Source organism: Haliotis cracherodii, unplaced genomic scaffold (genome assembly GCF_022045235.1).
Source record: "Haliotis cracherodii isolate W230 unplaced genomic scaffold, xgHalCrac1.p SCAF_7, whole genome shotgun sequence".
NCBI classification, from domain to species: Eukaryota; Metazoa; Mollusca; class Gastropoda; order Lepetellida; family Haliotidae; genus Haliotis; species Haliotis cracherodii.
The window spans coordinates 19,862,646-19,885,739 of NW_027266330.1; the positions used below are offsets into that span (position 1 = coordinate 19,862,646).

The window sequence follows — 23,094 nt, forward strand, 5'->3', positions numbered from 1 at the left end:
GTGTAAAGAAAATTACAGCTTAAAATATTTCGGTATATCCTAAGCAACTTACACTTATAGTGCGAGGCAACTCATGATTCAAGGAATCGGGTTGTGAACGTGTCAACGTGCTCTGGCGGCGTGAACCGGTGTTCTTAGTACAGCTCTTATCAGACAGCCGTCTTATAACGGGAATATTGCTGAGTGCGGCGTTAAACAGCACACACACACACTTTATACAAACTGGAGAGCTGTAGTAATTTCAAATAGTGAGTGAGTTGGGTTTAACGCCGCTTTTAACATTATTCCAGTTATATCACGGCGTGTAATTTCAAATAGAGGCACTGTACATATGTCGTTCAAACAGGCTCATTAACTCTGTTTCGAATATTTCGCGCAAAATATATAAAAACAGCTGTGAATTGAGATATCAGATTGTCCGCGTATCAGATTGTTTGCACATCGGTTTTTCGATTCATACTTCATAGAACCGAAAAAAATACATAGTCAATGCTTATTATTTAAATTCGACAACGAAAATATATAATAGTTTCACCAAAAACAGCTGTTTATATAAAGGCAGACAAAAATGACGAGATTGATAAATATTCGCGTATACCTAGTAATGACGTTTCATATATCTATTGTTGTATACAACATGAGTATTGGTTGATAACAACATCTGGTGTCACATGAAATGCAATACGATGTGTATGCCTGAAGTGTCTGCCTTTTCGTTGACATGGCTATTTGATACTGACTGGGCCACACATTGCAGCAAGAGGTAGGCTCATGTGTCTTAAACAATATTTAATTCAGGAAACAATAGTTAGAATTCGTTACCCGAACAGACTAAATGTTTATATTTCTCCTTAAAATAACAGGTGTTTTAACACACAAAAATGTTAAACAACCACAAGTTTATGTTTGCGGTTATACTTGCCTATGGAGCCGTCGTAAACATATAAAATATATAAATGTTGTGTACAGTCATATTGAAATAAGGACCGTGTTCATGAAGCGAGACATTTCAAAACAATAGTATTACATAATGTAAGGTGTTCTTCTTTGGTTGAGTCTCGAGTTTGGACTGTTGGAATAATAGAACAAGCTAGGGCACAGTGGTGTAATTCATGGGTTAGTTTTCTTTCGGGATTTTTAATGTAGAGATTAAAACAATACCAACACACAATTCGTCTGTTGATATTGACATTTAAAGTAATTTGATGTTTTAAAGACGAGTTTAGCCTAACTGGAACATATCGTGTCTATATTAAACTAATACATTCTATTCCAAATTATTGGATACAGCTTTATAATACAGTGGTACAATAAAACGGAACAACAAAGAAAATATCATTTTGTAAGTTACTTACTGACCTTGTGAAGTCCCTAAATACTTACATTAAACACCACGGTAATACACAATTATTTTCAAAAATGCTTCGACATAAATCGGAAATGTTCTGAAGATAGTAATACATAAAATCTCCCTCATATATAATTTTACACCGAAGTGTAGCAATTGTGGTAATTTTTATATTAAATTGGAAAAAAGAGAAAACGATCACTATACCTAATGTACTATACTGCAATGATGAATACGAATGTCTTGAAAATCCATTTGATAGATGCTTAAAAGTTTATCAAATCATAGATTCTTCAAAAGTATGATGTAAATAAATTACAGACGAGCATGCAGAAACATATCAAACGTCATTTATACTCTTTCTTGACATCATTCATAAATGTGCGTGTCAGTAATGCAAAAACCAACGACAGTTCGCACGTCTTATATGCAAAAAGCAATGGTAATTTAATACGCTTCCCAAAGCCTGACACACTTATAACACCACACTCATCAACCACATAGCAACTATCCTCAGCAGAAACTGATTGACGTAAACACAGGGGCCCAATTGAATGTCGAGATGAGTAGATAAATATTTATCTGGAGGATTAAAGCGGAGCGTTACCACCTAATAAACACCCTTGTGATCCCTTGAAGGTAACTATTTGTGTGAGGTATGTTGCTGGTTGGAGTATATGGGGTGGCGGGTGTAGTTCATACAGGATTCTATTTCGCTGTCGGATACCTAACTGGATTCTGGTTGTCCAAGGTACGTCTTCATTTTGATGCCAACAAAGCCATCCCTTGTGTTGCCATTGCTGTTACTGCACCTAAGAAAACAATACTATATTAGTAAAGCGTCAAACTTGTCATTTGGTTGATAATGTCCGTTCTAAATTTTAATGTCACCTTTTAACACAATTATAGGCCAGACCATGACTTTGCAAGGACAGAACTAAGTTCGGGTACCGTCTGTTGCCTGAAGAAGCAATCACTTCAAAACCACAGTGATGTTGGCTTGGCTGGCCTGCAGATGTTTGCTTTCGGAAAACCGTTATGCATCTTACCTTATCAGGTCATCGTGTTTTACATGTGTTTGGATCATATCATATGGATATGAGTTAGAGGCGGATAAATGATTTTGTAAATCTCGGCACAAAGTTGGATATATTTTATATTTCTTTTATTTCTCAGACGGATCATACTCATAGGCTCGACTTTTTTTCAAACGTAATTTTTAATTATATTTTTTTGCGGTGAGGGAGGGTGGTGGTCATGGCAGATTCATGTGTAATTTTCATAGGGGAAGTGTGTGTGTGTGTGTGTGTGTGTGTGTGTGTGTGTGTGTGTGTGTGTGTGTGTATGTGTATGTGTGTGTGCGTGTGCATGCATGCATGCGTGCGTGCGTGCGTGCGTGTGTGTGTATGTGTCCGTTTTTGGATCGACCCTGGACTAAAAATTGTGGAGAATGTAATAGTGTCGTGGCTATTGACTGAAGAAAGGGGAGAGATCAGACTTCATATTATTTTGTTTGATGCACCCAGATCTGCACATGTTGACTGGAATGATAAAAGCGGAAACATGTCTGAACTTTTAGCGGTTGCGATATATTTCACCAGTGATCGTTTTGACAAGTATCGTGATTGGTTTAGATAGCACATGCGTCAGTGAAGTGTAGTTTGGGGTACAAAGAGTAAGTAACTGTGCAAAGAAAACATGTTTAACTTACTTGCAACGAAATTAATGTTAAGGCTCCACATTCCGTCATTCCGACTTTTGAATAACTTCCGGCGAACCGGAAGTATGGTTTTTGAGAGGACAAAAAAATGGCGACGAGAAATGTTGTTCAATGCCGAAGTCAGCAGTATTGCAGCTACATAACGGAATATTGAATCTTAGTTCAGTAGTGTTCAGGACACAGTGCATGCCCATAAAGGTAATGAAGCATGCCATAATAATCATTCTTTACAACTTTTTTTCAGCTCTGGACATTATGGATTCCAACTATCAAAGATTTTTCTTTATGTGCCTGTCAATAACAACTCTCGCTTCTGTAGCTTTCTATTGGACAGTTTATCTAAATGTGGATATGTTCCAACTCAAAACTTTCAAATCAACAAAAGTTGAAACCTCCATTCTCGAGGTCTCTCAAAAGCATCCCCTCGTATTTCATAGACGAAATGTGGTCATTACTTCAGCAGATTCTCCACATGCAACTAAACGCATTGTGTGGATGTACGTCCCACCCTGGTACAAGACAGTCACATCTTTCGCCCACTGTTACATTCGTTCGTGTGAAATAAGTACAGACGAGGCACATATTTCATCAGCTGATGCTGTGGTTGTCAATGGTGTTGATTTGCCTTCATCAAGACACCCAAACACTGACATGAACCAGGTGTGGATAATGTATGGATGGGAAGCACCTCCCCACTATTCAACTAACACAATTTTCCGTCCTGACTGGAATGGTCGTTTTAACTGGACTTTGACGTACCGACTGGGTTCGGATATACCACTTCCTTACAATAGAATAGTGTACACTGGAGGTAGTGTGAATATAAGTGATGTTGTAAGACGGAAAAGCCGATCTATTGCTTGGTTTGTAAGCAACTGTCGTACACCCTCAAAGAGGGAAGTGTATGTTGAAGAATTGCGGAAACATATTGATGTCGACATTTATGGCGCCTGCAGAAATAATGAGAGTTATGACTGTCCCAGAGAAAGGCCCATCGAGTGTCTTGGACTGTTAAACACCACGTATAGATTTTATCTTTCGTTCGAAAATTCTCTATGTAAAGACTACATCACAGAGAAGTTCTACAACACGTTCAGGACTTCAGCTATTGCCATCGTTCGTGGAGGCGCTGACTATGCACGTCTTCTGCCAGAAGGAACCTTCATCAACACAGCATCATTTGACAGTCCAAAGAGTTTGGCGAACTATATCCGATATTTGGAGAGCAATGAGACAGCTATGGGGGCGATTTTAGAAGAGAAGCACAAGTATGAATACATTAATTCAAGAGGGACATATTTTGATTGGAGGTGTCAGCTGTGTGCCAAGTTACATGGAAATACTACGAGAAAATCTTACATAGATATGAAACATTGGCTTAAGGATGGACAATGCCTGGAACAGCCCAAAGATCTGCCGTAGTGTTTGGGAATGTACGAAACGTGTCATAATCATTGAAGATTAATACAAGATTTGCACGCGAGGCAGTGGGAGTCCCCAGTTGATTCTTGGAATACCCTAGTTAAAGCACTGATCCTATGTTTGCTCTCTCTGTCTACGTCAGAGCTATACTCATTTTTCCCATCTGTCATTGGTCAACCACCTTCTCCCCCCTGCACTAGGATCATTCCAACCAACCCGTGTTCCATACCGGAATCCTTATTCGATCTTTTGTAAGACGAACTCCTCGATTCCCCGGAAAAAAATATAAGTTAATTATAATATTTTGAAATATCAACAAACGTCCATAAGTTTCCTTAAATAAGTAAATCAGTTGAACCAATAATTTAAGCATTTGTTACTACTGAGGTCCGGGTTTCAAACCCAGCCAACTGCCGAAACGTTTGCAGTTTGAATATTAAAATGTGTTGAAAACCTAACAAGTTGTTTTTCTGAACCTCATCATAATCAACGTATGTATTTGATAACGCTAACGGTAAGGCAGCAACGATGTGAATAGAAAGAAATAAACCTATTGGTGAGAGTTTCATACTGTGTTTCTTGCCGCTGTGTTCATACTGCCTGCATAAACGCTGAACCCCCCAAGTGTATTAACTTGGGATATATGAAAATATAGAAATGATGAGGCTCCACATCTGTCGCGCACATGTTATATAGTTTTGGATAGCTGGCCCCAAGAGCTATTTCTTCCACGCAGGCCCCGGTGCAAGACATTTGGCCGAACTTAGTCAAATTCTTCATTTTGTCGCGTTGTCATATGTTACATCTGTGCATGTTATTATTGTCGGAAGGCTGCTAAAACGCTCTTTCTGAAACAAGGATAAGAATTTATGGATGAACAACTTCTTTATTACAATCAAGAGCCGAATATGAAAACGGGAATATCATGTTGCGTTCGTTTACCAAACTAGATTAAAAGGCAGACATGGCGTTTTTACCTAAAGGGTCTATGCAGTTCGAGCAATACTGCTGTGTAAACTGTATTCTAGCAGTACATTATCGGAATGCTATTGCACTACGTGAGACCCAAATGACTCTATTGGTCCATGGCATTTAGTAGCAGGTCTCACAGTCCCTGAACCACATTATTTTATTTTCCGCCAAACCCTTACTGTAATGTAATAACCTTGTAATAGCAAGTCTAGGTTTTCCACAGTTCTGAATCTTCAAACACGTTGTGGCTAGTTTTCAATTTGAATGTAGTTGCTTATTACCATCCAAATACTTTAGAGACTAAGCGTTAGTCAAAGCATTCAGTCGTTACTTAACTTCATTTATTAGCATTAAACTTAAACAGTCAACTATCCTTTTCTTCCATAATAGTCCAGTCAATTTACGTTTTGACCTTCAACTAAACAACTAATTGAAAATTGTTATGGATGAGCAACTTCTTTATTACAATTGGGCGACGTTTCGTTGTAGATTCTAACACCGTTATCGAGCAAATAATAACAGTGTTAGAATCTACACCGAAACGTCGCCCAATTGTAGTAAAGAAGTTGCTCATCCATAACAGTTTTGACTTAGTTACCATTCCAACTGCTAAATGCCACTCAAAGAAATAATGGAAACAATTTCTGATGAAATTCAATCAGATTATATGTAAGTTACACACACTAAAAGTCTAGACCAATCTAATTAGGGTAACAGAGTGAGTTTTTCTACTAAAATATGCAATTTCATGTTGAATGGGCCACCGAACAGGTAAAGGGAGATAAATCCTTATGTGAAGCCGACGAATTTTGTTTACCTTGTGATTCGGACCTAATACTCTATTGCTAGTAAATAATGCTGTTTTCAATATAGTAACATAGTAAAATATGATGTTAATTCAAAACAATTAAAAACTGAATATAACATGAAACAAACACGTATGATCATGACATATGTTCGGTCATACGGCAGTCTCATACTGCATACACATGTTTACGTTTCAACCGCAATGTTCAACGAAAATAAAAAAGTACTTAGACTCAGTGATATCATTACGCCATATAATATCGTATATCGTGTTTGGTCTGGTTGGTTTTGGCTGTCGCATTGACTCAGAGTCGTTAACCACTTTCTACGTTATATGTTTGATCTATCAAAACATTATTTTTCTTTTTATAAGTTCTTTTTGATAAAATGTCGAGGAAAAGGTTCGCGAAATTATATATTTTAAAAATTGAAATTATTCAGCAAGGACAGCATCGTCAGCAAATATACTGTATGCACCGACTTCTTAAAATTATATTGTTTTGTATGTAGATACTGTATCCTGATTGCAATAACTACGATCACCTAAATTACAGTGGAACTCCCCTTTTTTGGACCCAAGATAACCGGACACCTATCCTACCGGACAATATTGATGGTCAGTGAAATATATACCATATAAGAGTGTTCTTTTATCCGAAAATTCGGACAGTGAGTTTCCCTTTTTTTTCCACCTTGAAAATTACACACTATTGTGTCACACTTACGTATACCGTACAGCAACCACGCATGTTTTGCAGTTCAAACCCTCTAAAGGGGCCTGTATGTTATCTAAACCATATAATATCGTATATCGTGTTTGGTCTGGTCGATTGTGGCTGTCGCATTGACTCAGAGTCAGTAACCACGAAGCCTCAGTGAACAGGCCACTTTCTACTTTATATGCGTGATCTATTAAAACATTACTTTTCCTCTTATAATGTTCTTTTTGATAAAATGTCGAGGAAAAGTTTCGCGAAATCATATATTTTAAAAATTGAAATTATCAGCATGATCAGCATGGGCAGCATCGTCAGCAAATATACAGTATGTATGGGTTTCTTAAAATTATATTGTTTTGTATGTAAATACCTAAATTACAGTGGAACAGATAACCGGACACCTCGCCTACCGGACAATATGTATGGTCAATGAAATAAATACTATATAAGATGGTTCTTTTATCCGGAAATTCGGACAGTGAGTTCCCCTTTTTCCACCATGCAAACCATTAGTACACACTATTTTGTCACACTTACCATACAGCAACAGCGCTTGTTTTGCATTTCAAACCCGACAGACAACATCTGAAGGGGCGGGTATGTTATCTAAACTTGGCTAAACAAGTATTTCTTTAGCTATTTCAATACTAAATTCTCGTCAGTGGTGGTGGTCGTCGGGTGGTCAGGCTCGCCGACTTGGTTGATGCATGTCATCGATCCCAATTGCGTGGATCGATGCTCATGATATTAATCACTGGACTGTCTGGTCCAGACTCGTTTATTTACAGACCGGCATCATATAGCTGGAATATAGCCGGGTGCGGCGTTTAACAACCAACCAACCAACCAACGAAATGGTATTTGGTCTACAATCTGTAACTTAGTGACGATAGAGTACAAAATTAGTTATTAAAACTGCAAACGTCGTTTTTTACCATATGGGAAATACGACTAACAAATCATGAAAATTGATAAATTGGTGAGCATCCAGAAAGTGTACGGAGTTTTTCGAAAATAACCGATGCTTTTTGCTCCGCCTTGTACAAATGTTAACGACCAATAACATTGCGCCGGTACCCTGACACACGTGATGACTAAGGCTTCATTTAGGAAGCAGTAGGTTTCATATTTCTGGCTGCCACGGCATGCATTTCTCTGAAATTCGTTGATAAGTCAGTTTTAGGAATTGGAATTCAGACATGCGCCAAGAAGTCAAACTAAACCATGTTACCAAGTAACCAATATCCCTCCGCCATGCACAGTTAGCACTCTCGGACACTCGGTTTCCCTATTATTTGGTTATAACAGTTAATGAAAGTAAATCTTGAAAAATATGAGATGCTGCTTGTAGCCATTAGAATGGACTATTGTTACTTTAGTCGTATGGTTACTTACACTCAACATTGTCTTTGTTATTGTTTGTAATTGTAACTATTTATCTTCAAGATGAAATATGCACTACATAGGGCGTCAACGGTGAAGTTGGCCAACAGTGTTATCAACGCAACTTTATGCACCAGTGATTTATGCATTTTCAAGTTTACCCTTTCAGTTACATTATCGACTCCCTCGGGCAGCAGGTAAAAATAGTTGTTACGAGTGGAGCAATAGTGTGTGAGTTAGGGTTAACGCCGCTTTTAACAGTATTCCAGTTATATCGCGGCGTAGTGGATCAATAACCGTGTCCATCCTCCCATATATGTTGTTGTACAACCTGGGTTTACACATTGCCTTATCACTTATTTCCCTCTAATGTTATTTGGAATTAATTGTCTATCAAATAATTAATCAGTGGTCTTGTGTTACTAAACAACAATCGGAATGCTCTAAGGTGTGCAGTTTCTTAGGTAAATATCCCATAACCATTTAATGTTTATATGTTCACAAATACGGTTTGGGGTCGTTAATGCAACACACACCGACGCTTGTATATTCCAATCAATTCAACTCGATAATTGAATACTATATTTTGTACATATTACATTACATCACTACACATAAGTTTTGACAACCTGCGAAGATCCGGGTTAGAACAGGTCTTTGAACAGCAAACCATGCTTGTTGTAAGAGGCGATTACCCTTGTCGTAAGAGGTGACTTACGGGATCGAGTGGTCAGGCTTGCTGACTTGGTTGATGCATGCCATCGTATTCCACGATCGATGTTGATGATATCAGTCACTGGATTGTCACCGATAGCATATATTTGAACTGATCACCAATCCCATTTTTGAAAATCCTTATTAAAGAACTATGAAATCAAAAGATGTAGAAGAATACTTTTCAATGGAGGTGAAAAACCTTGCAACTGTCTACACTTGAAGCTGTCCTGAATGTTTTATGCTGAGAGAGTGCTGCACAAACAGTGTGTGTAATAACTGCATCGGTGTAGCGACATGAGTACGTGTAAAAGTCAATCAGCTGAGGTCGTCCTTTTAAAAAACGTGGGTTGTACAAAACTCAAGGGAATTCACACTTTCTAAAACATTAAGGGCAGTTACTTATCGCCTCGTGCGACCAGAGCATTGCAAAGAAATGCCTTATATTTCCTGCCAGTATAGCAACATCTTAAGCTGGAGTTGCAAATATCTGACACTAAAAGCCTGTACCTGGTCAGTTAAAAGAAATAATACTTGTGTTTTACAATTAAGCCTTAATCATAGGCACGATGGGGAATATGCTGACATGTGTGTTTGAATACGTCAGATCATGATTAATTACGGTAGTGAAATATTAATATTTTCACAGTACAATTAATAAGGAGCTTTTCTCCAAGCTATGAATTCAGGCAGATATAGCTAAATAATCCATCAGTGGTCTTATGTTACTAAACAACAGTCAGAATCCACTAAGGAGTGCAGTTTCTTAGGTAAATCTCCTATAACCATTTACTGTTTCAGATCAGTTGCATTCATTAATATCATAATATCAATAACCGTCTTACCTATCCTCTACTCAACGTTTAGTGACAAAATATTTCATTCTTTATAGTTTCTATAACAATACACATTACTAGCACTGTATACGCCGCGACCAGTAGACATGGCTGCTGTTGGGACTGATCCATTACCAACAAAGGGGTGTAATTATATGACTGTTGGAGACCTTCTCTGCAGGCGAAAGTAGACCTTACCATACAGAGCTGCAAAAACATGCTAGACAAATTCGGATGACTGCTCTTAAACACATTGTAGATATGATGGAAAATAAACACCAAAGCTCGAAACAAGGACGATACATGTTTTACTACATTACAATCTCAGAAAAGTGATAGGTTTAAGCGCAGTTTGTTGTCTCGAAACTCTTGTAATTATGAGTTGTTTGTGTTAATGTTTGTATTTCTCTCTTTTTGTGGAATTATTAATGCGTCGCCTGTTTGTCATCTGATGGACATTAATCATCAGCTGTCACCACCTGCCATGGTCTGGCATAAGTGCCAGAACAGTTCCTGTAAATGGAAGGTACTCTGGTAACTTCAGCGTCACAACATCTGCTCTGATCCTAGCAAATAACCAAACCTGGAGGATATAATAGTAATTCAATTCATGATACCATGCATGTATATGGCCTGTAATATATGTTCACAAATACGGTTTGGGGTCGTTACTGCAACACACACCGACGCTTGTATATTCTGATCAATTCAACTCGATAATTGAATTCCATTTTTTGTACATATTACATTACATCACTACACATATTCTTTGACAATAGAAAAGGTCTTCAAGAAACCATGCTTGTTGTAAGAGAGGATTATCCTTGTCGTAAGAGGCGACTAACGGGATCGGGCGGACAGGTTTGTTGACATGGAGACGATATAGGTAAAGCTCCTTTCAGTGAAAACCCTCGCAACTGTCTGAACTTGAAGGTGTCCTGAATGTTTACACTGAGAGAGTGCAACACAAATATTGTGGTCAGTCAAAAGAAATAATGCTCTGTTTTACAATTAAGCCTTAATCATAGGCACGATGGGGAATACGATGCCATATGTGTTTGAATAAGTCAGATCACGATTAAGGTAGTGAAATACTCATATTTACACTATGCAATTAATAAGGAGCTTTGTTCCAAGCGATGAATTAAGGCAGATATAGCTAGACATGCAATATTGAAGATGATAGACTGTGTGCAAGGTCTCATACATATTTCACACAAATGGAGCAGGACAAGGTCCCAGCCTCTCCAGCTACTTGCCTCACCTCAGATAATAACAGACCCAGAACCAGAGGAAAGCCTGGACTTGCTTCATTTAGACTGTAGTACTACAAAGAGGACTGGGCGGAAGGGAAAGAAATGTGGTTCAGGGACTGGGCGACAGACTAGGATACAGACTACGGCGTCGGTATCGCACTGTTTTTATATTGTTTACCTAAACAAACCACGGAAACACAAACACAGTGATGACAGTCCTCACTATTACCGAGCGTAAAAGACATTTTGTGCTTAAAAAACATGGATGTGGACCAATAATATGTTCCAATTCCTATGTTCCAATTCAAACATTTGGTAAAATGTGCTGTCTGAGAGCATTATAGTTAATCGGGACGTTTAGACTCTTACATCGGAATCTATTTGAACTACTCACTCATCCCATTTTTGATAATCCTTCCAATAAGAGAGAGCGATGAAATTTAACAACATAATGTTAAAGTAATACTTTATTAAAAGACTCTATGAATGCATTTGCTATAATCATGTAATGGGTTCAGTTTTGTTACAGTAAGAGAGCGGTTCATGTATATAAGTCCATTTAGACCACACATCATTATCATGGATCACAATGGGTCCACAGCTCAACTTATTTGTGGATAAAGTACACGTTTCAAGGTTCAAGATGCACATATGTCTTATACCACAAACCCATCAACAGTGGTATATCAACAATTGTATACACTGTTAAAATAAATGCACACTCAGTCAATGTAACATTTACAAATGTTTTTAATTATACAATGTTCAGTTTGGTTCAATAGTTATTGAAAACATTTCGAATTGTATTTGTTTTTTCAGATTATTCAGAATTTTCTTTAGTGCGGGTATATTCAATCATACAAAATTAATACCCAATGTGTGACATGTTGCATTGTGTGTAATCTTCTCCTAAAATGAGGGACATGCATTGTTGTTCATGCTGTCAACCAGTTGTGTGAATTGGTATGCCTTAGTAATCTACAGGTCACTGGAATATAGCTTGAATATTGATGTCTTAGATACCCAATAGCATGCACTCACTCACATCTCCAGAAATCAGGACGTATGTCTTGAAGCAAAATGAACCAATGTACTATTTTCATGCCTGGATAAGCACAACCATCAGTTCATGCATGTTGGGAGTTCAGGAAACCCTGCACTGCGATATTTTGTTCCATAATAAGAGTTAGCGAATGTTTCATAGTCGAGTAAACGTGAACTACCTGATGATTGTGTTTTGAAAGTACATAGTTTCTTAATCAATTATTAGCAATAACGATTATCAGATTTCTTTCTTGTTAATGCAAACTGTAATATCACAATAAAATACATGCAACAATTCTGTGTTCATTAACAGATACCCAGATAAACCGATTTTCTGTTGAGACTTGTATGAATTTGACAATTTTGTATCTGTTCTTCGTCGATAGCCTGTGAATGCGTGTTGTAGTGAATCACATTTGCGGTGTGTACATGTAAGTTTATCGATGTACATGTATGTGGACGCCCTAATACATTCGTGTGAAAAACAACAAATACACCACAAGGGACATTTTTGCCGTCATGTATGTTTGGCATTACACACATTTTAAGTGTAAAGAAAAACAGCTTAAAATATATCGGTATATCCCCAGCAACCTACACTTATAGTGCGAGGCAACTCATGATTCAAGTTATCGGGTTGTTAACGTGCTCTGACGGCGTGAATCGTTGTTCTTAGTACAGCTCTTATAAGACAGCCGTCTTAGAACGGGAATATTGCTGAGTGCGGCGTTAAACAGCACACACACACACACACTTTTTCAAACTGGAGAGCTGTAGCCATTTCAAATAGAGGCACTGTACATATGTTGTTCAAACCAGCTCATTCACTCTGTTTCGAATATTTAGCGCAACATATATAAAAACAGCTGTGAATTGAGATATCAGATTTCCACTAGGAGTCGAATAAGGAGGATAAAGGACACCTCATCGATTAGGTTCTTGTTCACTTAGGATATTCATTAGCCATGTGAGATCATATAACTAAAGGCCAGCTACGATAATGGGCGGTAGCTCCGGCCGATCGATGGGCCAGACTGGACTTATTGTGGTATGAGCGCATTGACTTACGGGAATGTTTTTCCGTGAACACAACAAAACGCAAGCCAGCAAGCAAATGATGGAAGATATATATCGTCTTTTGCAATGCAATTAAAATATATATTTTGTATGTACTTGTTAACATTCAGACTACATGATTCAGTGAATTAAATAACAAATTGCTATTGAATATAAAACATAGATAAACCAACCAGGAAAGATATCATTGGAAGTGGTTAGATACACAGCACAATAGAAAATAGTGTTTGATCATACTAAGTGCATGATCATTTACATATCCATTGCAGTAATGCACATACGGGTAAATTTGATTATAATAAATAGACGATGGTGTCAACTGTCCTTACTTGTCATCGATGTATTAACATCGGACAATGAACGATGATTCGATTTCTAGTTCAAGATATAAATAACTTCGAATGTACCGGTGTCAGTGGTTTAACATTTAGCCCTAAAATATAATGTTCGACGTTAAAATAAAAAAGCTACTAAATAGACTCCAAATAGAGCCCAGAACAACGCTTGATTTCAGGGCCAATACGGAGGCAATCTTGACTTGCCAAATCATTCTTGACTTGAGTTTGAGTCCTTTTCAAATTTATTCTCTAGGGTCTGGGAGACAAACTACGCTTTGAGTATCGCATGGAAAACTGACTAGTTGAAGGAATCCCGCTTGGGTCAACCTGGGCCATCTTTATTGGTATCTCCCCATTAGTAACACGTCCCGTTTGTCATACACCTTAAAACAACATACATGTAGGTCATTGCCTATGTTGCCTAAGTATTAGAATGGAGTGATACAAGAAAAATAGAAAAGTAATCTGGTACTTTATATATATAATACTGTAAAAAAGTAAACTTGTACTTCATTTATGTGAATATATATACACAAAGACATAACATGTTATAGATACTTATAAAAACATACTTTATTTTGCACTGGTAGTAGTACTGATTAATTAATTGAATTGATTGTCCCTGAATAGTCTTTGTGTACTCCTACCCTGCAAAGAGCCTGCAGCAAAGTTGGTGATGAACATGTTCCCTTCAAACAAACACAGGCATATTTTAATAAATGAAACATCTTCGTGTGCATAAATAGAATCCCAAATGTCTACTTCGTTTGCAGAAACCGTTCAAGATAACAATACTCTCTGTCAATGCGTTCAACGTGTAAATACATTTCATACATGGTATATTGACATGGTCCCAGCTGGCATACAAGAGTTCTAATAGCTTATGTAACTTCATATATTCACCTGCGAGCAGAAAAACGAAAATGGTTATTACACAGTATTGATGTTTCATATGTCTTTGGTTGTATACACCATGAGTATTGGTTGATAACAACATCTGGTGTCACATTACATGCAATAAGATGTATATACCTGAAGTGTCTGGGTTTTCGTTGACATGGCTATTTGATACTGACTGGGCCACACATTGCAGCAAGAGGTAGGCTAATTTGTTTTAAATAATATTTAATTCAGGAACAATAGTTAGAATTCTTTACCCGAACAGACTAAATGTTTATATTTCCCTTTAAAATAACAGGTGTTTTAACACACAAAAATGTTAAACAAACACAAGTTTGTGTTTGCGGTTATACTTGCCCATGTAGCCGTCGCATACATGTGAAATATATAAATGTTGTGTACAGACAGTCATGTGTTGAATTGAATACAATATTGAAATAAGGAACGTGTTCATGAAGCGAGACATTTCAAAACAATATATAATGTAAGGTGTTGAAGATCTTCTTTGGTTGACTACAAAATACAGGTTTTTACAAGTGCACATACCTTAACTACATCATAAATTACAAATGTTTAATATTGTTTTGTGATCAATCAACATCCCAGAAATACTTCTTTTGTAGTTAAAATTATAAATCTACTCAACTGAATCCGAAAGGAGCCCTTGATTTCAGGACCAGAACTTAGGCAATCTAGACTTGTCAAATCATTCTTGAATTGAGTCCGTTTCAAATATATTCTCAAGAATCTGGGGGACAGATAAACTGACACTTAATCAATGAGAACATTTATTTAAAATAATGATATATTTTTGTGAAAGAACCTTTCCTCTTCAGCTGTTTTGGAATCAACTAAACTGGACTTGGCGAGTTTGATCTAGACTTGCCTTGGCTTTGAGTAAAAGTGAATATTTAAAAAATATAAATTCCACAGTCATGACGCAGGTCTAGGGTACAGACTACAGTGTGAGTGTCACGTGGAGAACTGACGGAATTCCGCTAGGGTCAGCCTGGGCCAGTGTAATCGGAAATGTTGTTGAGTCTCGAGTTTGGACTGTTGGAAGAATAGAACAAGCCAGGGCACAGTGGTATCCTACATGGGTTAGTTTTCTTTCGCGATTTTTAATGTAGAGATAAAGGCAATACCAACACACAATTCGTCTGTTGATATTGACATTTAAAGTAATTTGATGTTTTAAAGACGAGTTTAGCCTAACTGGAACATGTCTTCTCCATTTTAAACTAATGCATTAAAAAAAGGACATGCATCAACCAAGTCAGCGAGCCTGACCACCCGATCCCGTTTGTCGCCTCTCACGACAAGCATAGTCGTCTTTTCAGTCAATACCTAAACCTAACCAAACCTAAGGCACCGAGAACATTGGGGAGTCGGACAATTTGGTACTTGGGATGCAAGCGTGACATTTCGACACGAAGTACTCATATTTGCCATGTTTAAGGTGAACAAGTGTCCTGCCTTGCTTTTGCATATGTTTGCGACAATGCTACGGGCGGGGAAGGATACGCTCACCTTTTTGCGAACACCTGGTATCAACACTAGTTTATAGTGATCCATGAACACATGCTCATGTTACAGTCATTATCGTACAATTGACTCTGCTTTTGGCAGAGATTTCCTATGTAAGTGGAAAAGGTTTTGTTGCTTTTATTTCCCGAATCTTGTCAATAACATTGGTGTCCAAAGAGACAGAGAATTCGGTGGTTGTGGTGGTAGTAGTAGTTGTAGTGGTAATGGTGGTGGTGGTTATGGTAGTGATAGTGGTGGTAGGGTGGTCGTTGTGGCAGTGGTAGTAGTCATAGTGGTGGTGGTGGTAATGGTAGTGGTAGCCACGACCATCGAAGTGGACTACTTTTACCGATAATGAAGCATGCTCATAATAATCATTCTTTAACACCTTTTTTCAGCTTCGGACATAATGAACTCCAACTACCAAAGATGTTTGTTGATATGTCTGTCAATGACAACTCTCGCTACTGTAGCTTTCTATTGGACAGGTAATCTAGATATGGATATGTTCCAACTCACAACTTTCAAATCAACAAAAGTTAATACGTCCATAAGAGAAACGTCCATTCTCGAGGTCTCTCAAAAGCATCCCCTCGTATTTCATAGACGAAATGTGGTCATTACTTCAGCAGATTCTCCTCATGCAACTAAACGCATTGTGTGGATGAACGTCCCACCCTGGTACAAGACAGTTACATCTTTCGCCCACTGTTACGTTCGTTCGTGTGAAATAAGTACAGACGAGGCACATATGTCAACAGCTGATGCTGTGGTTGTCAATGGTGTTGATTTGCCTTCATCAAAACACCCAAACACGGACATGAACCAGGTGTGGATTATGTATGGATGGGAAGCACCTCCTTACTACTATAGTAACACAATTTTCCGTCCTGACTGGAATGGCCGCTTTAACTGGACTTTGACGTACCGACTGGATTCGGATATACCATATCCTTACAATAGGATAGTGTACACTGGAGGCAGTGTGAATATAAGTGATGTTGTAAGACGGAAAAGTCGATCTATTGCTTGGTTTGTAAGCAACTGTCGTACACCCTCAAAAAGGGAAGTGTATGTTCGAGAACTGTTGAAACATATTGATGTCGACATTTATGGCGCCTGCAGAAATAATGAGAATTTTGACTGTCCCAGAGAAAGGTTCTTCGAGTGTCTTGGACTGTTAAACACCACGTATAGATTTTATCTTTCATTTGAAAATTCCCTATGTAAAGACTACATCACAGAGAAGTTCTACAACACGTTCATGACTTCAGCTATTGCCATCGTTCGTGGAGGCGCTGACTATGAACGTCTTCTGCCAGAAGGAACCTTCATCAACACGGCATCATTTGACAGTCCAAAGAGTTTGGCGAACTATATCCGATATTTGGAGAGGAATGAGACAGCTATGGGGGCGATTTTAGAAAGGAAGCACAAGTATGAATACATTAATTCAGAAGGAGCAGATTTTGATTGGAGGTGTCAGCTGTGTGCCAAGTTACATGGAAACACTACGAGAAAATCATACACAGATATGAAACATTGGCTTAGAGATGGACAATGCCTGGAACAGCCCAAAGATCTGCCGTAGTGCTTGGGAATGTAAGAAACGTGTTTGAACAGGAAGACAACCACTCGATCCACATCATAATCCAATTGAACAGAATAATACTTCCAACGCTTCAAAAGTTGACACGTATTTATTAAATACCATACGAAGACCTGCCTTCAGAATCCAAGGGTCCGCTCCACAAAGCTCTCGTAGTGCTAAGGTTATCCTAACTCCCATACTTTTGACGTAATTTGTGGAGTTTTGTTGCGAGATCCACCGGCGAAACAATGCCATGTGACGTCAGCCTAGCAACTGGGTTTCCTGTGCATAAACTCCTGTTAGTGATCTATCATCTCTACGCACAATGTCGTTGAATAAGCCTAAAGATGTTAAGGGTTTTCAATATTTGTTCGTGAAAATTTCGTTCAAGCAGTACACAAGGACGCGCTTTGGTATTACACAACGTGTCATACAGCTGTATGTTTATTAAACGAGTAATCTCTTCACAGGCATGTAGTAAATATAGAAATGAGTCGGCATAAGGTTTTTCCAGGTGTATTAACTCAGGATATATGAAAATATAGAAACGACGAGGCTTAACGTTGTTTTCTCTGTGCATTAACTGGGGATATATGAAAATATAGAAATGATGAGGCTTAACGTTTTTCCAGATTTTCATCATGATTTATAATATTTCCCCTTTCTATACCCAAGTTATGTAACAAAACACTGCAACAACATAGGCCACAGCCTGTCTTGGGGTCGCCCTGAGCTCATTGTGCAGGCACTGAAACTGCTGTTTCAGGACACCAAAGGTCTGCTCAATGAGCACCCTTGTCCTGCACAATGACCCATTGTAACGTTCCTCGGCACAGTTGGTGGGGTTCAGTAGAGGCATCAGGAGGAACCAACGACATGCGTAGCCTGATTAACTTAGCAGAAAACCTGTGTACTCTCCTTAAACATAATAAAATCAAGTCCATTTTTTTCAAAGAATGACAGATTGTTTTATGATTTGAATACCTGTAAAGAGTAAAAATCACCATGTATGAATAAAATTTGTCTCATCCAGAAGTACAATACTTCAATATTTTACTTGAACATGATGAATGAAATAAAACATTCTCCTGGAACAAATACATTCACTCTAATTAATGTAGTTGTATATTTCTAAAATAACTTGTGAGAAAAAAATAATTGAAAAGGAGGATATTAATCCAAGCTAATGGGTTTACAGGGGTATGGAGTTTTTTTTGCACAGCAGTGACTTATCAAGGGTTCCAAATCAAATCCCCTTTGTATGTCACATTTATTCAATAAGAGGTCATACAAACATATCAGTATATTGATTTAACTTTACAAACTGATTGACGTTTTTGCATGCTACTTCTTGACATTTTAACAAATGATTATAATAACAGAAATGATACTATTTGGGCATTATTTTATAACAGGATAAAATATATGCTGGTTTCACTAGCACAAGATTATTACCAAATTGTTCTAAAATCGTGTCTTACCATTTTCAAATTGCCTGACGTCCGGAAAATGCGGCTGTCATGTACAGATCCCCGGCCACCTGCCGTTGCAATTGTGATGCAGAAATTTGCATCACAGCACATCCGTGGGATAGCAAATCAGAAATTTAATCCCAAACTTACAATACATACAAAAGACTTACATGTACAAACGTCACTCATCTCCCCATCCATAAACCAACACATACATTATTACGCATATTTGATTATTAAAATTATGCCTTTATTAAAGATATTTACCTGTACATTTAGGAAATGGTAACCTTTCTGGTTCACGAAGTCTCCCTCATCAGCGGAAGGCCGCTGTATCTTGATGATTGTGCCATCAATGCACCACCCTACTACACTTGGGAATCCTGAAAGTATAAGGTGTCATGGTATCACAATAGATGGTATACTGTACTGAACAATGATTACTAGTTTTCATTTACAACTTATGCTAAATCTATCGCTTGATTATAATTTGATTTTATTTATGTACATGACCTCGACCCCTAACCCATAATCTTTTCACTGACCAATCCAAATGGCACAGATACGAATCACACCAATGAAATCATTTATTTATGTCCACATTGGTAAAAACGTACCTACCTGCAATGTTGCCGAATGCCACCCACCTTAGTTCGTACAGCGTCTCCTCCAACTGGTAACTTTATAAACCTCCTTGACAGTTTCGAGACTTCCAACGAAACTGCCCGTATGCATGCATCTGCCGGCTGTAGATCGGGAAATGTTTAGGGTATCCCCAACAAGCAGATGCATAGCGCCTGTCGCCCAAAAGCCAAGGCAGACTAGCAGTCGTAACAGTGGTGGAACCGAACAGGTCCCTGGTTAATTACATCGAGAAGACCATGTAAATAAACTACATCTAAATCTTCCAGCGGGATGGAACGATCGCGAAACACTCTCGGAACACGGGGTCCCGCCTCGCTTGACGAGTCTGACGCAGGTGAGCTGCTATTGTTGATCTCGAACTCAGCGTTGATCATGGTCCAAAGCGTACTTGAGATCATACCTATTTCATGCTCAAGATGAGCACGAAAACGTACTCAGATTTTTTATAACCTCTGTTTATTGAGTCTGAATTTTGAGTTGAACACAAAACCGGATTTGAGCATGAATGATGTATATGTCCAATAGACACACACCCGCCTTTCATTCTGAATGATGTATTTAAGATGTCCGCTTTGCACACACACCCGCTTTTCATTCTGAATGATGTACTGAACATGTCCTATAGACACATACCCGTCTTTCATTCTGAATTATGTATTTAACATGTCCGATATGCACACACACGCCCGCCTTTCATTCTGAATGATGTATTTAAGATGTCCGCTATGCACACATACCCGCCTTTCATTCTGAATGTTGTATTTAAGATGTCCTGTAGACACACATCCGCCTTTCATTCTGAATGATGTATTTAAGATGTCCGCTATGCACACACACGCCCGCCTTTCATTCTGAATGATGTATTTAAGATGTCCGCTATGCACACATACCCGCCTTTCATTCCGAATGATGTATTTAAGATGTCCGCTATGCACACATACCCGCCTTTCACTCTGAATGATGTATTTAAGATGTCCGCTATGCACACACACGCCCGCCTTTCATTCTGAATGATGTATTTAAGATGTCCTATAGACACACATCCGCCTTTCATTCTGAATGATGTATTTAAGATGTCCGATATGCACACACACGCCCGCCTTTCATTCTGAATGATGTATTTAAGATGTCCGCTATGCACACATACCCGCATTCATTCCGAATGATGTATCTAAGATGTCCGCTATGCACACATACCCGCCTTTCACTCTGAATGATGTATTTAAGATGTCCGCTATGCACACACACGCCCGCCTTTCATTCTGAATGATGTATCTAAGATGTCCGCTATGCACACACACGCCCGCCTTTCATTCTGAATGATGTATTTAAGATGTCCGCTATGCACACATACCCGCCTTTCATTCTGAATGATGTATTTAAGATGTCCGCTATGCACACACACGCCCGCCTTTCATTCTGAATGATGTATTTAAGATGTCCGCTATGCACACATAAGCGCCTTTCACTCTGAATGATGTATTTAAGATGTCCGCTATGCACACACACGCCCGCCTTTTATTCTGAATGATGTATTTAAGATGTCCGCTATGCACACACACGCCCGCCTTTCATTCTGAATGATGTATTTAAGATGTCCGCTATGCACACACACGCCCGCCTTTCATTCTGAATGATGTATTTAAGATGTCCGCTATGCACACACACGCCCGCCTTTCATTCTGAATGATGTATTTCAGATGTCCGCTATGCACACATACCCGCCTTTCACTCTGAATGATGTATTTAAGATGTCCGCTATGCACACACACGACCGCCTTTCATTCTGAATGATGTATTTAAGATGTCCTATAGACACACATCCGCCTTTCATTCTGAATGATGTATTTAAGATGTCCGATATGCACACACACGCCCGCCTTTCATTCTGAATGATGTATTTAAGATGTCCGCTATGCACACATACCCGCCTTTCACTCTGAATGATGTATTTAAGATGTCCGCTATGCACACACACGCCCGCCTTTCATTCTGAATGATGTATTTAAGATGTCCTATAGACACACATCCGCCTTTCATTCTGAATGATGTATTTAAGATGTCCGATATGCACACACACCCGCCTTTCATTCTGAATGATGTATTTAAGATGTCCGCTATGCACACATACCCGCCTTTCATTCCGAATGATGTATCTAAGATGTCCGCTATGCACACATACCCGCCTTTCACTCTGAATGATGTATTTAAGATGTCCGCTATGCACACACACGCCCGCCTTTCATTCTGAATGATGTATTTAAGATGTCCGCTATGCACACACACGCCCGCCTTTCATTCTGAATGACGTATCTAAGATGTCCGCTATGCACACACACGCCCGCCTTTCATTCTGAATGATGTATTTAAGATGTCCGCTATGCACACACACGCCCGCCTTTCATTCTGAATGATGTATCTAAGATGTCCGCTATGCACACACACGCCCGCCTTTCATTCTGAATGATGTATCTAAGATGTCCGCTATGCACACATACCCGCCTTTCATTCCGAATGATGTATCTAAGATGTCCGCTATGCACACATACCCGCCTTTCACTCTGAATGATGTATTTAAGATGTCCGCTATGCACACACACGCCCGCCTTTCATTCTGAATGATGTATTTAAGATGTCCGCTATGCACACACACGCCCGCCTTTCATTCTGAATGACGTATCTAAGATGTCCGCTATGCACACACACGCCCGCCTTTCATTCTGAATGATGTATTTAAGATGTCCGCTATGCACACACACGCCCGCCTTTCATTCTGAATGATGTATCTAAGATGTCCGCTATGCACACACACGCCCGCCTTTCATTCTGAATGATGTATTTAAGATGTCTGCTATGCACACATACCCGCCTTTCATTCTGAATGATGTATTTAAGATGTCCGCTATGCACACACACGCCCGCCTTTCATTCTGAATGATGTATTTAAGATGTCCGCTATGCACACATAAGCGCCTTTCACTCTGAATGATGTATTTAAGATGTCCGCTATGCACACACACGCCCGCCTTTCATTCTGAATGATGTATTTAAGATGTCCGCTATGCACACACACGCCCGCCTTTCATTCTGAATGATGTATTTAAGATGTCCGCTATGCACACACACGCCCGCCTTTCATTCTGAATGATGTATTTAAGATGTCCGCTATGCACACACACGCCCGCCTTTCATTCTGAATGATGTATCTAAGATGTCCGCTATGCACACACACGCCCGCCTTTCATTCTGAATGATGTATCTAAGATGTCCGCTATGCACACACACGCCCGCCTTTCATTCTGAATGATGTATTTAAGATGTCC

General features: G+C 38.8%; 2 protein-coding genes and 1 pseudogene across 2 annotated transcripts; 2 read left to right on the forward strand and 1 right to left on the reverse strand.

Moving 5' to 3' along the window:
- Positions 1-733: 733 nt before the first annotated feature.
- Positions 734-4,490, forward strand: LOC139448507 (glycoprotein 3-alpha-L-fucosyltransferase A-like). The gene is made up of 2 exons (XM_071230066.1): positions 734-763; positions 3,313-4,490. The coding sequence occupies exon 2, from the start codon at positions 3,324-3,326 to the stop codon at positions 4,488-4,490; it is 1,167 nt and encodes a 388-aa protein (XP_071086167.1). The 5' UTR covers positions 734-763; positions 3,313-3,323.
- Positions 4,491-14,677: 10,187 nt separating this feature from the next.
- LOC139448290 (glycoprotein 3-alpha-L-fucosyltransferase A-like) lies at positions 14,678-17,953 on the forward strand. Its single transcript, XM_071229837.1, has 2 exons — positions 14,678-14,735; positions 16,462-17,953. The coding sequence occupies exon 2, from the start codon at positions 16,473-16,475 to the stop codon at positions 17,652-17,654; it is 1,182 nt and encodes a 393-aa protein (XP_071085938.1). The 5' UTR covers positions 14,678-14,735; positions 16,462-16,472; the 3' UTR covers positions 17,655-17,953.
- A 318-nt stretch (positions 17,954-18,271) lies between these two features.
- LOC139448724 (putative nuclease HARBI1) lies at positions 18,272-20,928 on the reverse strand (annotated as a pseudogene).
- Positions 20,929-23,094: the final 2,166 nt, after the last annotated feature.

What these genes read in the sequence shown, in the direction of transcription:
- LOC139448290 (XM_071229837.1), top strand. Translation starts at nt 16,473, where the DNA reads ATGAACTCCAACTACCAAAGATGTTTGTTGATATGTCTGTCAATGACA.
- LOC139448507 (XM_071230066.1), top strand. Translation starts at nt 3,324, where the DNA reads ATGGATTCCAACTATCAAAGATTTTTCTTTATGTGCCTGTCAATAACA.